The sequence below is a fragment of the Pimephales promelas genome, chromosome 18 (genome assembly GCF_988280905.1).
Source record: "Pimephales promelas chromosome 18, fPimPro1.hap1.1, whole genome shotgun sequence".
NCBI lineage: Eukaryota > Metazoa > Chordata > Actinopteri > Cypriniformes > Leuciscidae > Pimephales > Pimephales promelas.
Window position 1 is genome coordinate 4,181,680 of NC_142786.1, and position 12,621 is coordinate 4,194,300.

Genomic DNA, 12,621 nt, shown 5'->3' on the forward strand with positions numbered 1-12,621 from the left:
TAAGTATTAAAAGTAAAAGTACTTGCTGCTATTCTCTTAATGTCTATTTTCTAATGATTAACATGATCAACATAACGATGTTCAATAATTATGGGGAAAAAAAAATTGTTGTCACTATTTCTGAAACTTTACACACGGTACAAACTAAATCGCACGATAAACGCACTGTGTGCCAGACGCATTTAGTGTGACCGGGTTGATATATACTGTATCTATGGCAACCTTTACAGTCTATGATGGCAACCAAACGTCACCGGTGAGACAAACGTGCAACGGTCAGATTACGTTTTGGCAGGGGAAAAACTCATCAGAAAATGTAATGAAAATGTAACAGAAGTTGTAGAAATGTAGTGGAGTAGAAAGTAGAATAATTGCTGCAAAATGTAACGAAGTAAAAGTAAAAAGTATGCACTATTTATTCTACTTAAGTAAAGATACGTGAAAAATGTACTTAAGTAAAGTAGCAAAGTATTTGTACTTCGTTACATTCCACCACTGAGCATACGTGATTTAAAGGAACAGTTCACCAAAAAAAAAAAAAAAGACATTTGTATCATCACTTGACAGAATTAAGACTTCTGGATCAGTAAATCAACCCAGACGGAGTCTACAGACTGGTTAAATATGCAAAATGGATTTAAACCTGGTAAAATTAGAGCTGAAAGTACAACATCACCAAATGTCACTGTTTCTCATATTTCAGAATTGACATTGACATGCTAAATTCCTCTCTTGGATATGTAATTTGAGAAATAAAGCATTTTAATGAATATTGAGTTCAATAAATTAAATGTAATATAATAAAAAACGATTATGCTGATATACTTCTACTAGAAAACAATAGGGGTCAGTATGATTTTTTTACAGTAAAAACACTAATATTGTGAAATATATAATTACAATTTAAAATCACTATTTTCTAAAGTAATAACGCCTATTTTAAAATTTATTCTGAGAAAGCAAAGTCCTGTAAACCTGATTCGTGATACTTGAATTGATTTATTTGATCATAAAAGTTGAAATGCCGCCATTTCTGCGCGACAAGCAGCACCTGCAATCTGTTTATTTGAGGAAATAGTAACATCGGCTCAATCAACGCCATGAGTTTAAAGGTGTGACTAAACAAAAGAAAACAAGCTTGTCAATATTTGTGTAAACCTGTTTGGTGCTAATAGGAGGTGCTAAAGGAGGTGCATGTGAAACGCCTTGTAAGAAATACTTTCCTTTTCAGAAAAGGTATCGAAAAAGTATCGAAATCGCAATACTTGACTTGGTATCGGTATCGAAACAATAATTCTGGTAATCTGAGGTAAATTATCCATTATTGCTTGTGGCCCGCCCAGTGACCTATTTTTTAACTAAAAATAAATCATGTGGACTCATTACCAGTGTAATATCTCTGTGTGGGCGGATCTGTCAGCCGCAACGTCGCAGAAATAGGAACCGTTTCTAAATTAGAAACTTTGCGTTTCGCCGTCGCGTCTAGTTAGGACAAAAACTCTGATTAACTCTGATTTTATCGCGCCGCGTGTAGTTCGGACACGGTGTTATGTTACCAGTAAAAAGTTGCCTATATTGTTTTAAATATATCTAGTAAGTGACCGAGTGCAAGCATATTCGTCTAAATTATTTCTGTATTTTCAGCTTCAGAATCACGAATATTGTTATTCTGGTGTCACCATTGTCCTGTGCATTGGGATTTCGAAACCAAGTCCAAGCCTATTAATTTAAACAAACCAATGTAATACCAAATTTAGCATTTTAACCAACAGTACATTTTTTGTTAACCTTTTACCATTGGAGTATCGCAATAATATCGTATTGCGAGTTCAGTATCGTGATATGTATCGTTTCGACACATCTAAAAGTCTTTACTGCCTTAAAAAATCTTACTGACCCCCTTTTTAACAGTGACGTATATATAGACAAAACATTGACGAATCTGAGAGTTTGTAAATGACGACAAAAATGTCATTTTTGGGTGAATTGTACAATGACTCTCTCAGCAGCCTATGGAAATATTGCAGTGGGGGGGGTTATTGGTCACCACAGGTTGTTCGGTAAGACCGCTACATATCACATTACAAATTTCCAGTTCTCAAGGGCAAGGTGGATGGGGAAGGGAGGGGGAACAGAGTGCTTCTCCTCCTCAAACTCACAGAGACAGTATTTCACAGCTACATGCTCCGGCTCATTATCCCTGACCCGTCGTGTCGAATCAGAGCTCGGCGTCTGAGAATCCAGGCTCATTTGTTTTTCAAGCTGACCTGAGAAAGCACCCCACACAGAAACTGCTGAGACTGACAAACGCAGACACAAAACCGCCGCTTTTTTCTGTACCGTCGAACAGAAAATGAGATGCGCGGCACGTTTTCCACATGGCTGCGTTTTATGGGGGATGAGAATGCTTTAAAATCACCCGTCCCATCACGCAAGGGCCGCTGAAGATGATTATACCTGTAGACGAGCCGCGAAACGACTGCGGCTTGAGACCGGGAAGGAGTAATCCGAGGTGACGCACAAACATCTATTGCATTTTAGTAAATACGAACGTAAAAATAGATTCTGAAAACAATGTCACACCTGACACGCACGGACTACTCCCTCTCATAAAAGTCCTGTAAACCTGATTCGTGATACTTGAATTGATTTATTTGATCGTTAAAGGTGAAACCCCGCCGTTTCCGCGTGACTAGCAGCACCTGCAATCTGTTTGTTTGAGGAAATAGTAACATCGGCTTAAAGAGTTTAAAGATGCGACTAAACAAAAGAAAACAAGCTTGTCAATATTTGTGTAAACCTGTTTGGTGCTAATAAGAAATGTCATACTTCACCTTTAAATATTATTCTACCCTTGGAGATGATCACCCAGCACAACGTGGAGACATAAACCAGTAAATTACACTGGCTAGTCATTTATTTGACATAACTTGGAACTTTAATCAGATGTTAAGGGTAAAATCAATATGTGTTGACTGCAGTTAACGAGCAGTCATTAGATTTTATGTGTAACAATTCAAGTCTCTCAGGAAACAGTTCTCACTTCACACAGAGTGCATTTCTGCGTGTCTAAAATCCTCTCGGTAAAAGACATCCTGCAATAATAACTTGCCATTAGCTTACTAAGCAGGATCAAGAAGTGACAGAGCAAAGCATGAGATTATAAAAAAGAAGATGATATTTTTAATGCCAACTTCAAGGGCAATTCATTACAAGGATATTAATCATTTTAAAAAAACAGTCATGCACAGAAAACACCACAGCACTGCATTTGGTTTACATTCATTTGAAGAGCAAACACTATTGTTGTATTCCTCTGATGCATGCAAACGCAGATAAAACTTTTTTTTTTTACTTCAAAAATAAAAAATCACTCCCAATCTAAAAAACAAAACAAAAAAAAAACATTAATTTCAAGATAGCATCACATCTGTCACTGCAATAAAGGAGAGCAGTACATATCCAAGAGATACATCATCCATATTAAAGTTATGTTGTTATTAATTTTTTTTAAATCAATGATATAGCTCATATCGAATAATGGAAAAGAGAAAAAAACAGCTTGTAAAGATCTGTTCTCTGCGTCTACACTCATGAGAACAGACCCTAGATCAGTTATCCTAACCATATTCTCTCCAATACTGTGATATTAGCAAAAACCGACCTGATCTCAGGTCATAAACTCACATCGACAGCAATCCACATACACACATGATACGATATTATTGCGTTAAGGGTGTCTGAGAGACAGTGATGATTATCTCAATCAAGTGCCATTCTACTTGCAATTTATCTCTCTAACTGTCTCCATCTATCTCCGTTCACAAGGCCTTTGATGCACTGCCAGGCGCTGTTTCTGTTTGCTCGTGGGTGGTTTTGTAAGCCGGCATATAGCCACAGACCAGAGGGCAAAGAAGAGAGAGAGAAAAACACATTTTTTATAGATCTCTCTATCATAGCAGGCATCAATGTCCCTTCCTGAATCTTAAATGTATCTTATAGATCATCTTAAACAGCACATGTTGTGCTTTGGGAGTTTTGTGGATTTTGCACAAGCATTTGTTTATTCGACAACCAGGGATGCAGCATGCATGAGCTAAAGGATTTCCTCTTTTTCACATTACTCACTCACTTCTCCTTCCTTAGGGTATATAGTGGATTGGATATGATCTAAACATGGCAAAATCAAGGTGGTCTACAATACCTGGAGAAAGTGATCCATTGCCAATGATGTCAGCTGGTACATTGAGCTGACATCTACTATATCTTATAATGAAATACTTTCAATTTATATGCTTGCAGAATCAACCAGAAGTGTATTTATGCTAACCAGCTAAATATTGAACTGAACAGCTAAAGATGTGGCAAAGCTAAACATCTGCCCATGCCAAATTACCATTGATTGTTTTTCTCACAAACATGCATTAATCGTCGCATTGATACGTTGAATTCAATAATGTAGAAGCTCTGAAAACTATGGAAGCTCGTTTCCGCCACAGAATGGAAAATAAAAAAGGTAATTGCGACTTTACATCTCACAATTCTGACTTTATTTCTCAGAATTGCGAGATATGAAGTCAGAATTGGGTGATAGGAAGTCGCAATTGCGTGTTATAAAGTCAAAATTGCGAGATATAAAGTCAGAATTGCGTGATAAAATCAGAATTGCAAGATATAAAGTCAGAATTGCGAGATATAAAGTCAGAATTGCGAGATATAAAGTCAAAGTTCCATGTTATAAAGTCGCAGATGTTATAAAGTCAGAATTGCGAGATATAAAGTCGCAATTGTGTGTTATGTAATTTTTTCTGTAATTGATATGTAATATGTAATTGTGAGAAAAAAGTCAGAATTGTGAGATAAAAAGTTTATCATAATTTTTTTTTCTCAGAATTGCGACTTTATATCACGCAATTCTGACTTTATATCTCGCAATTCTGACTTTATAACACGCAATTGCGACTTCCTATCACGCAATTCTGACTTTATAACACGCAATTGCGACTTCCTATCACGCAATTCTGACTTTATATCACGCAATTGCGACTTCCTATCACGCAATTCTGACTTTATAACACGCAATTGCGACTTCCTATCACGCAATTCTGACTTTATATCACGCAATTGCGACTTCCTATCACGCAATTCTGACTTTATATCTCACAATTCTGACTTTATAACGCGCAATTGCGACTTCCTATCACGCAATTCTGACTTTATATCACGCAATTCTGACTTTATATCTCGCAATTGTGACTTTATATCTCGCAATTGCAACTTTATTTCTCACAATTCTGACTTCATATCTCGCAATTGTGAGATAAAAAGTCACAATTATTTATTAATTTATTTATTTTTTATTCAGTGGCGGAAACAAGCTTCCATAGAAAGCTAACCTTTTTTAAACTGCCACTAGAAAGTGTTGCACTCAAGTAGTGTAAAGTACAAAAGCGAAGAAAGCGTGCAACATTGATCTTCCTCATGCATTTGGTGATGTCTTTTGCAATTTATAAATTACTATACATTTAATCATGATGTATATCAAGACACCCTGACTTGCAATACTGTACACAACCATCTTCACTCAGAAATACAAATGCGTACTAAATTCAAATACACATTGCCACTAAATGTAAGTCTTTACTGGTACATTAAATTTTACTTTTCTGAAACCCAATTATGGATCCGTTGTTAATTTAATGGAGTGTAATTACACTAAATACCTAATTACCGACTCACATTCTCTTAAGAAAGGCCTTTCTAAAGCAATTAAGTCAAAAGATTGAGTGGGATTTGGGGGTTTGGTGACTGTTGGTTTGCGCTGGTTTAATAAAACTCCCACTGCATCTGTTTCTCGCCAGTCAAGAATTGTTTAGCGGCCTGTGAACAGTGTAAATGCATGTGCGAATGTGTATTTTGTAAGTTGCTTCTCTTTGTGTTCCTTTTCTCCTGCCAATTACATAATTAAGTTAAGGATTCTAAGAGCTACTCGACATGACATCATGAGCCATCTGTACTATACTGGAGATAAGAGCGCAAGTTTTTCTCAAGATTTGGCAGCCACGCAAACATCTCCAAACCCCAGGACGCCTATGCTGATTTCTGCCAATAAAACATTGAGAGATGTTAGCTAATTACTTGCAAATTGCATCTTTCTTAATAAACGAGCAAATACACTTATGAAGCAGTCTCTTTCTCCCTGGCTTGACAATTTCTCTCCCTCTCTCGTTTTCATTTCTGTAAGCGCAACATTTCAAGAACTGAAAAGAGGTTAAAGCTCTGTCCTTCTGTCATCATGCCTCTCACTTCAAAATATCCTGCAAAAAGGCCTTGCAATTTAAAGTGAAAGGAAGCAAGATGGAGTGATAAGTAAGAAAAGTGCTGAGTGCGAAAGTGTGAAAAATGTTATCGCTCTGACAGAAGCACCGTCCTTCTCACGGCAAACCCAAGCGGTCTCTGCAGAAACCTTAGATACTGTCGACAGAACTCATATGAATATCTTCCACCCTGGCCTGGCATATTGATGTGGCTTTGAGAAAGAGATAGAGAGACCACACCGTTTTTGCTGAAAAATGAGACAGGTTTGATGTCTAATGACAAAGCTAGACTAGAATGACCCTTGTTAGAGATATTTTTGGGATACTGAATACAGGAAAAAATTTTTATTTGATTTTACACTATTCCCTGCACATATACTCCTCAAACCTGTGCTCTTAAAGAAATTGCTCCCCCAAAATTTACCACTCAGTTACACAATTCTTTTTTCTGTGCAACAAAGCGGACGAGTTATAGTGATCTATACTTATTTATTGTTTTTGCCGCTTGACGTGTTCGCAATACGTGTTGAAGGAAACAGCATACAAATAAAATAAAAACTTCTATATTTCTGGTTTAAAAAATACCATGCAGGTTTGGAACAACATGGAGGTGAGTAAATAATGACTTATTTTGGTTGTACTACACTCTTAGAAGAAAAGGTTCTATATAGAACCTTAAAAGGTTCTATCAGCGCTACGTATTTGGAAGCCCTAAAAGGTTCTATACACTCTTAAAAAAAAGGGTTCCATATAGAACCCTGGGGTTACATACTTGGCCAATAGAACCTTTTACCAAAAAAAAAATGGTTCCATATAGAACCATTTTGGGGTTCCATATAAAACCATTTTGGGGTTCCATATAGAACCATTTTGGAGTTCCATATATGAAGCAGGGGATGGAACCATTTCTGGTTCTAAATAGAACCATTTCTTCTAAGAGTGTATTACTTTTACTCAAACAAGAGTCTCAATGCCATACCATGACAGTTGCATGGAAAGCACATGTTCCACATTATGCTGATTCTGCAGCTTTTCAAACCTCATATGCCTTAGTGTTAGAGCTCCGAAACCTTCAGTCACCCCCTTGGGGAAAGTGCAACCAAGAGTAACAGCCAGGGAACACATTCTATGACATTAGTGCAGCTTTAATAGAAGAATGGCTGCATCATGCTTAAAGCTGCAAACGGACTCTCTTACGCACTGGTTCACCAGATTTAAAGCTCTATGGTTTTAGTTGGAGACACTTCGGTGAATCGAGCGGAATTTTTCATTGGATCGCACGACGAGGAACACATCTCAAGCAACAGCATAAAATGTTTTCATGAGTAAATAACTTTGACATATTACTTGTGCAACACTGCTGGGATGTGAGAAAGAGATGGAGCGCGCATCTATGACAGCTGTGTGCATTGCAAGGGAGCGCGCTATGCTATGCCAAACTAAAGAAAGGTATAGGAATAAAACAATGACATTTTGCCGATATTGCCAGACTTACTTTCATGAAACAGCCTCCATGCAACACCAACATTCTGAACATGTTCACGGTCGTGCGAGTGAATGTTCCCAACAACTGGCAAACCATCCCTTTAAACATTTTCTTTAATCTGCTCATAAAGATAAGTTGAACGGATTTTTATGTTTTTCCATTTGAATTTCCCATTTCATTATTTGCCTGAGAGCCCCAAAAGTCTTGCATCCAATCCAGAAACGTGAATAAGAACACATGCTACATTCGTTATCAATGATATTGGTTCTGTGCAGTGCTCTTAAAACTGATTAATTAATGAGTCTGCGCTCTCTCTAGAGTCTAGACTCGAATATGCTCTGCTTCCTTGAAGCGCAAATGAGCTCATGCTCTTGAGGAATGAACATGCTTAATTCTTTACAGAGAATAGAAAAATACACATGAAAAAATTAAAACCAGTATGCTGCCTCTTTAGGTTACTGCATACTGTACATTGACTCATTAGAGACTCAAACCCAAATGTCACTAGTAACTTTTCTATTTACATTTGATTTCACTTGTCATATAATGGCTAGTCAGAATGGATACTTTGCAGTTCAATTTTAATAAAAAAAATGTAAAGGAAGATTAAATATATTACTATAGTGACAATGTGAACACACTTTTACCTAAAGGGTATTCATTTCTATGAGATTAGTAGGCTACTACTAGCAAATATTTGGAAAAAAATGCAAATTATTACCACCAACAAATGAGCAAGTTGTTTGTCACTATTTGTGACTAAAACAAAGAGACAAGCACAAGTATGCAATGGAAAAGTAGTGGTTCAACAATGACAAATTCAACAGATTGATAGCCAGAATAACTAGTGCGTATAGGAATTGATAGCCTAGTAAAAGCCGCAATTATCCTAATTTAAATGAATTAAAATGAGTCGCGTTAAAACGGCTTGCCACAATGTACAAATGCATATTGGCTATGTTTGAATATGTCACAATAAGCGAATATAGGACAAGCAAATAAAGGGTTCATCATAATCGTCATCTCTTTAGTACTTCAATCAGTGATCGCGCAAAACGCACAGAACATCGCGTAACGTGAGAGGAATTTAAGAGGTGTGACACGAATAGTTTGACAGGAGACAGCGGGACTTACCTTGATCAAGAAGACGCAATGAGTGCTGGAAGGATGGGTCCAGAGAATCCTTCTCCGCCATCAGTTCTGGCAAGTACTTTTCGTTATCCATCTTGTCCAGTGAGTTTGGTCCGACAAAAAAAGCTTGTTGTAAGAGAACGTTAGATCCTGCTGTTGTCCTAAAGCAACCCAGGCAAAATGCGCACCAGTCGTACCAGCAAAAGAACCCAGTGATTAAATTAGCTGTCGGTAAGCATCTGCAACATAACCTGGAGTTGGATTTTTTTCCTTTAGTTGTGCTGAAGACAACTGTCCATGCGCTTCCCAGATGGTTCGTCTTTAGCCCATCTGCGGGAATGTGCCGATGCCTCCGTCCGGTCAGACTGCCGCTCGCAACTGTAAACAACCGCTTTGAAGCTCCCCCTGTTGTATCCACGGGCAACGACTGCAAGTCCCAGATCTTCCGTTGATTGGATGTAGCTGGTGCCGCTCGGTAGATATCGGATGCCCAAATGTCAATCATTCCCTGAGGGCGGGGCGGGTGAGGAATTGTCCGAGGTGCTGCAGTTCCTCGCGAAATGTGTTGAGAGATGGGAATCGAAAGGACGTTTGTGACTTTGGGTGGATCAATCATCTTTAACATTGCATGGACTTACTTAACGGTTTCATTTGCTATTTGTTTTGAAAAATTTGACGGGGGGAAAAAAGGTGTTGTTGCATTTAATCTCCCCAGTCTGCTGCCAGTAAATACATTTAACAGAATTCTTCCAAAAGGTGTGTTTACATTAGGCTATATATAACCATTTTAGAGGTAAACACAATCTAATGATTGGTCTTCTTCAGTAGCCTATACATTTTCTAAAATGAATAGCTTATTTGATTTATTTTATAGAATAGGTATACTAGAGATTCCCACAAACCACTAATGTGTCCATTCAATCTTTAACCATAACTTCTATATGATAATCACAGTCAACACAACAAGATACAATAGCTTCATGGTCCTTAAAGCAACATCAAGTAACTTTTCCTACAGGTCGGAAGCGGAATTGTCCATTACCGCTGTGGTAAATAATTTAGCCTATGTTGCACACACACTCGTTGTCTGTCGAGCACCGGCTTTGGAATGAACGATGTCCACAGACAAGGTAGAGTATATGTTGCATGATTTCATGAAAGTATGATGTATTGCGACATCAGAAATGAAGAAAACCAAAATGACTATTGTAACGCTTGACGTAAAGCAAGTCAAATTTGTAGTTTTCTTATGTCTCATTAGAACTACAGAAACTCGACCCGATCTGGCAGTCTCACATAGCGTGGTTATAGCAGATATAGGACCACAAAGCGGAGGCATAAGTGCCTGTTAGGACTTGATGAACCACTGAAACGATTTTGGAAACATTATTTTAAGGTAAAAAATCTTACTTAGTGTTGCTTTAAGAGCAACATAAGTTCTGGGTTTTTAACTTTTAAAGGCTCAATTTTCAATGGACTAAAAAGCACCGTTTCATCACTATTCTTTCGTGTCATGTTCAAAATTCGGACAATAGATGGCCATGCTGTGTGGTTTTAATTCACTCAACCGGCTAATCAGTGATGGATTCAGGAAATCGGACTCTAGCACTGTATGGGTTTGCTTCACTAAAATAACTGAACCACAAGAGTCATTTTAGCACAGTGTTCTGAAGCAATTGAACATTCTTAAATCATTTTATTATCTTTTAAATGTAATTGGTTCTGAATAAAAATGTATATAAAAAAATAAATAACTAATATTCTGAATAAGTGGTGATCTTTGCAAAGTGGGGCGAATAGACCTTTATAAAAGACCTTGGGCTGATTTGGCAGATTTTAACATGATGTGTATCATGAGTTTGTATTGTTTTTTACTTACCCTAAGCCCTTAAATTGTGAGACAGTTCAGAAAAGAGTTGTTGAATCAGAGCTGTTCAAGGCAGACTTTACTCTGGAACTATAAGTGCAAAACAGGATTTGCGTATCCGTCCCTGCGGATAAACAGTCGGAGAGAACTCATAAGCCAAAAGGCAACAAATATACACCTTATAAAATATAACAGAATCCATATATTCAGAAAAAACCCATACATTTGTGTAACCCACAACATTCACACCCAAGTAAGGTCAAAGTGGTCTCAAGGCTGCAGGCTTACCAACCGCAGTGTTGCTCTGCCTCCATGTCAATATACAGCAGCATTAGATGCCAGTCAAAACTCATGTGTGATGCCAGGAGGGACATGACACATGCGTGGTCAGTAGCTGCAAGAGACATGGCCAAATTAAGATTTTTCAAATGAATAGCTAAAATGTCAAAACTAGGAATGTGAGCTGTTTTACTGTAAAACTCTACAGATAGCCTGGGGAAGGCTAAACTTAACTCGAGAGTGAGTCATGTGTCTGTAAAATACCAGCTCAGATCTTCCTGATGAGGTCATGCATGTGTAATACTAGAGATTGAACACAGGAAAGAGAAGCTGCCAGTGATTCACAGGGGAGCTATCGGCCCGCTTATTGAGTTATTGTGTTTGGTAGCACCATGTATGTGGTAGTTAACCATGTTTGCTCCGTTCATTGTCATTGAAAAATTGATTATTTTGGCAAAAGCGCTCTCAGATAACTTTCTCTATAGAGACACAGCCAAATGAAGAGCAAAAATCCATTTCCCGCTGTACCTTTTTTCCTTTGGAGGAGAAGAGAAGAGGTTAAAGGTCACTGTCATAGCATTGGCATACACAATTAATAAAAAAATCCACACTTAATTAAGTAGAAAATTTTCGTACCTTTTTTCAAATCCTGCATCTCATCCCATCAGCAGTCCTGAATATTTTTGTAGAAATGTATTACGGCACATCTGGACATGTTTCTTAAGTAATGCAGTAATGTTATGCTGTCTTGACTGATTTGCATTGCATTAGATTACATTAGATTAAGCACATTCTATCTATCTAGAGAAAATAAATACACCTCACTTTCATTACAAAAAAAAACGGAATAACAAATCACTGGGCATATGATGTTTGAGCCGGGTCTCCGCTAGACTCCTTATGCAAATGAAAGTGTCCGATCTTCTTGCACCATGTGGTGTGTGTGTGTGATTAATCAGATCTCATTCTCCGTTAATGGCTCACAGTGTCAGCAGGTTCTTTCACCTCACTGCTAATGACCGAACTCAAGAGTCACCACAAAGGAAACCCACGGAAGAGAATTCAGGTCACAGTTTTGTTTAAGGCTATGGTCTGTTTCCATCTGTGATGATTTATACGCAATATACGTTTGTCATCGGACACCCCCCCAATGAGAGGCTGATGAGCCAAATGAGACAAAATCGTCCAGTGGTGAAGCGGGCTGTCTCATTATACCAGTCAAGGTTAGTTCTCAACTCTTCAGTTGTCAGATATTGAAAAATAAAAAGAGGTGGAGGCTTAGGTGGGCGTATTGGACTGTAGGCAGCGGAAACAAGTTGCATAACTCAGAATGTCAGAGTTCTGATAAGCCAAACCCACTCTATCTTCGCAAACCCTGATCCATGGTTCTGAAACCGGAAGAAAAAAACTTCTATGTATATCAGCACTTTTATGTTCGTCCACATTAAACTTTGAGGTGACACTCTGTATGTTTACTGTGTGGACGGGAAGCTTCAAGCAATCGATGAAATGTTTATTTATAGGTACTAGTGGGTTGAGAA

At 37.9% G+C, this 12,621-nt stretch overlaps 1 protein-coding gene across 2 annotated transcripts in view; it reads right to left on the bottom strand.

Annotated features, from left to right (window-relative positions):
* khdrbs3 (KH domain containing, RNA binding, signal transduction associated 3) overlaps window positions 1-10,425 on the bottom strand; it is a 151,048-nt gene extending 140,623 nt beyond the window's left edge. The window contains exon 1 of one of the 2 annotated variants that reach the window (XR_016147298.1): window positions 8,938-10,425. Coding sequence is in view for 1 of the 2 variants with exons in the window: in XM_089122786.1 (XP_088978912.1) it covers window positions 8,938-9,559 (622 nt within the window). In the remaining variant the exon portion in view is untranslated. The remainder of the gene's footprint in view (window positions 1-8,937) is intronic. The other variant, XM_089122786.1, reaches the window with a different exon arrangement.
* Between the last annotated feature and the right edge of the window lie 2,196 nt (window positions 10,426-12,621).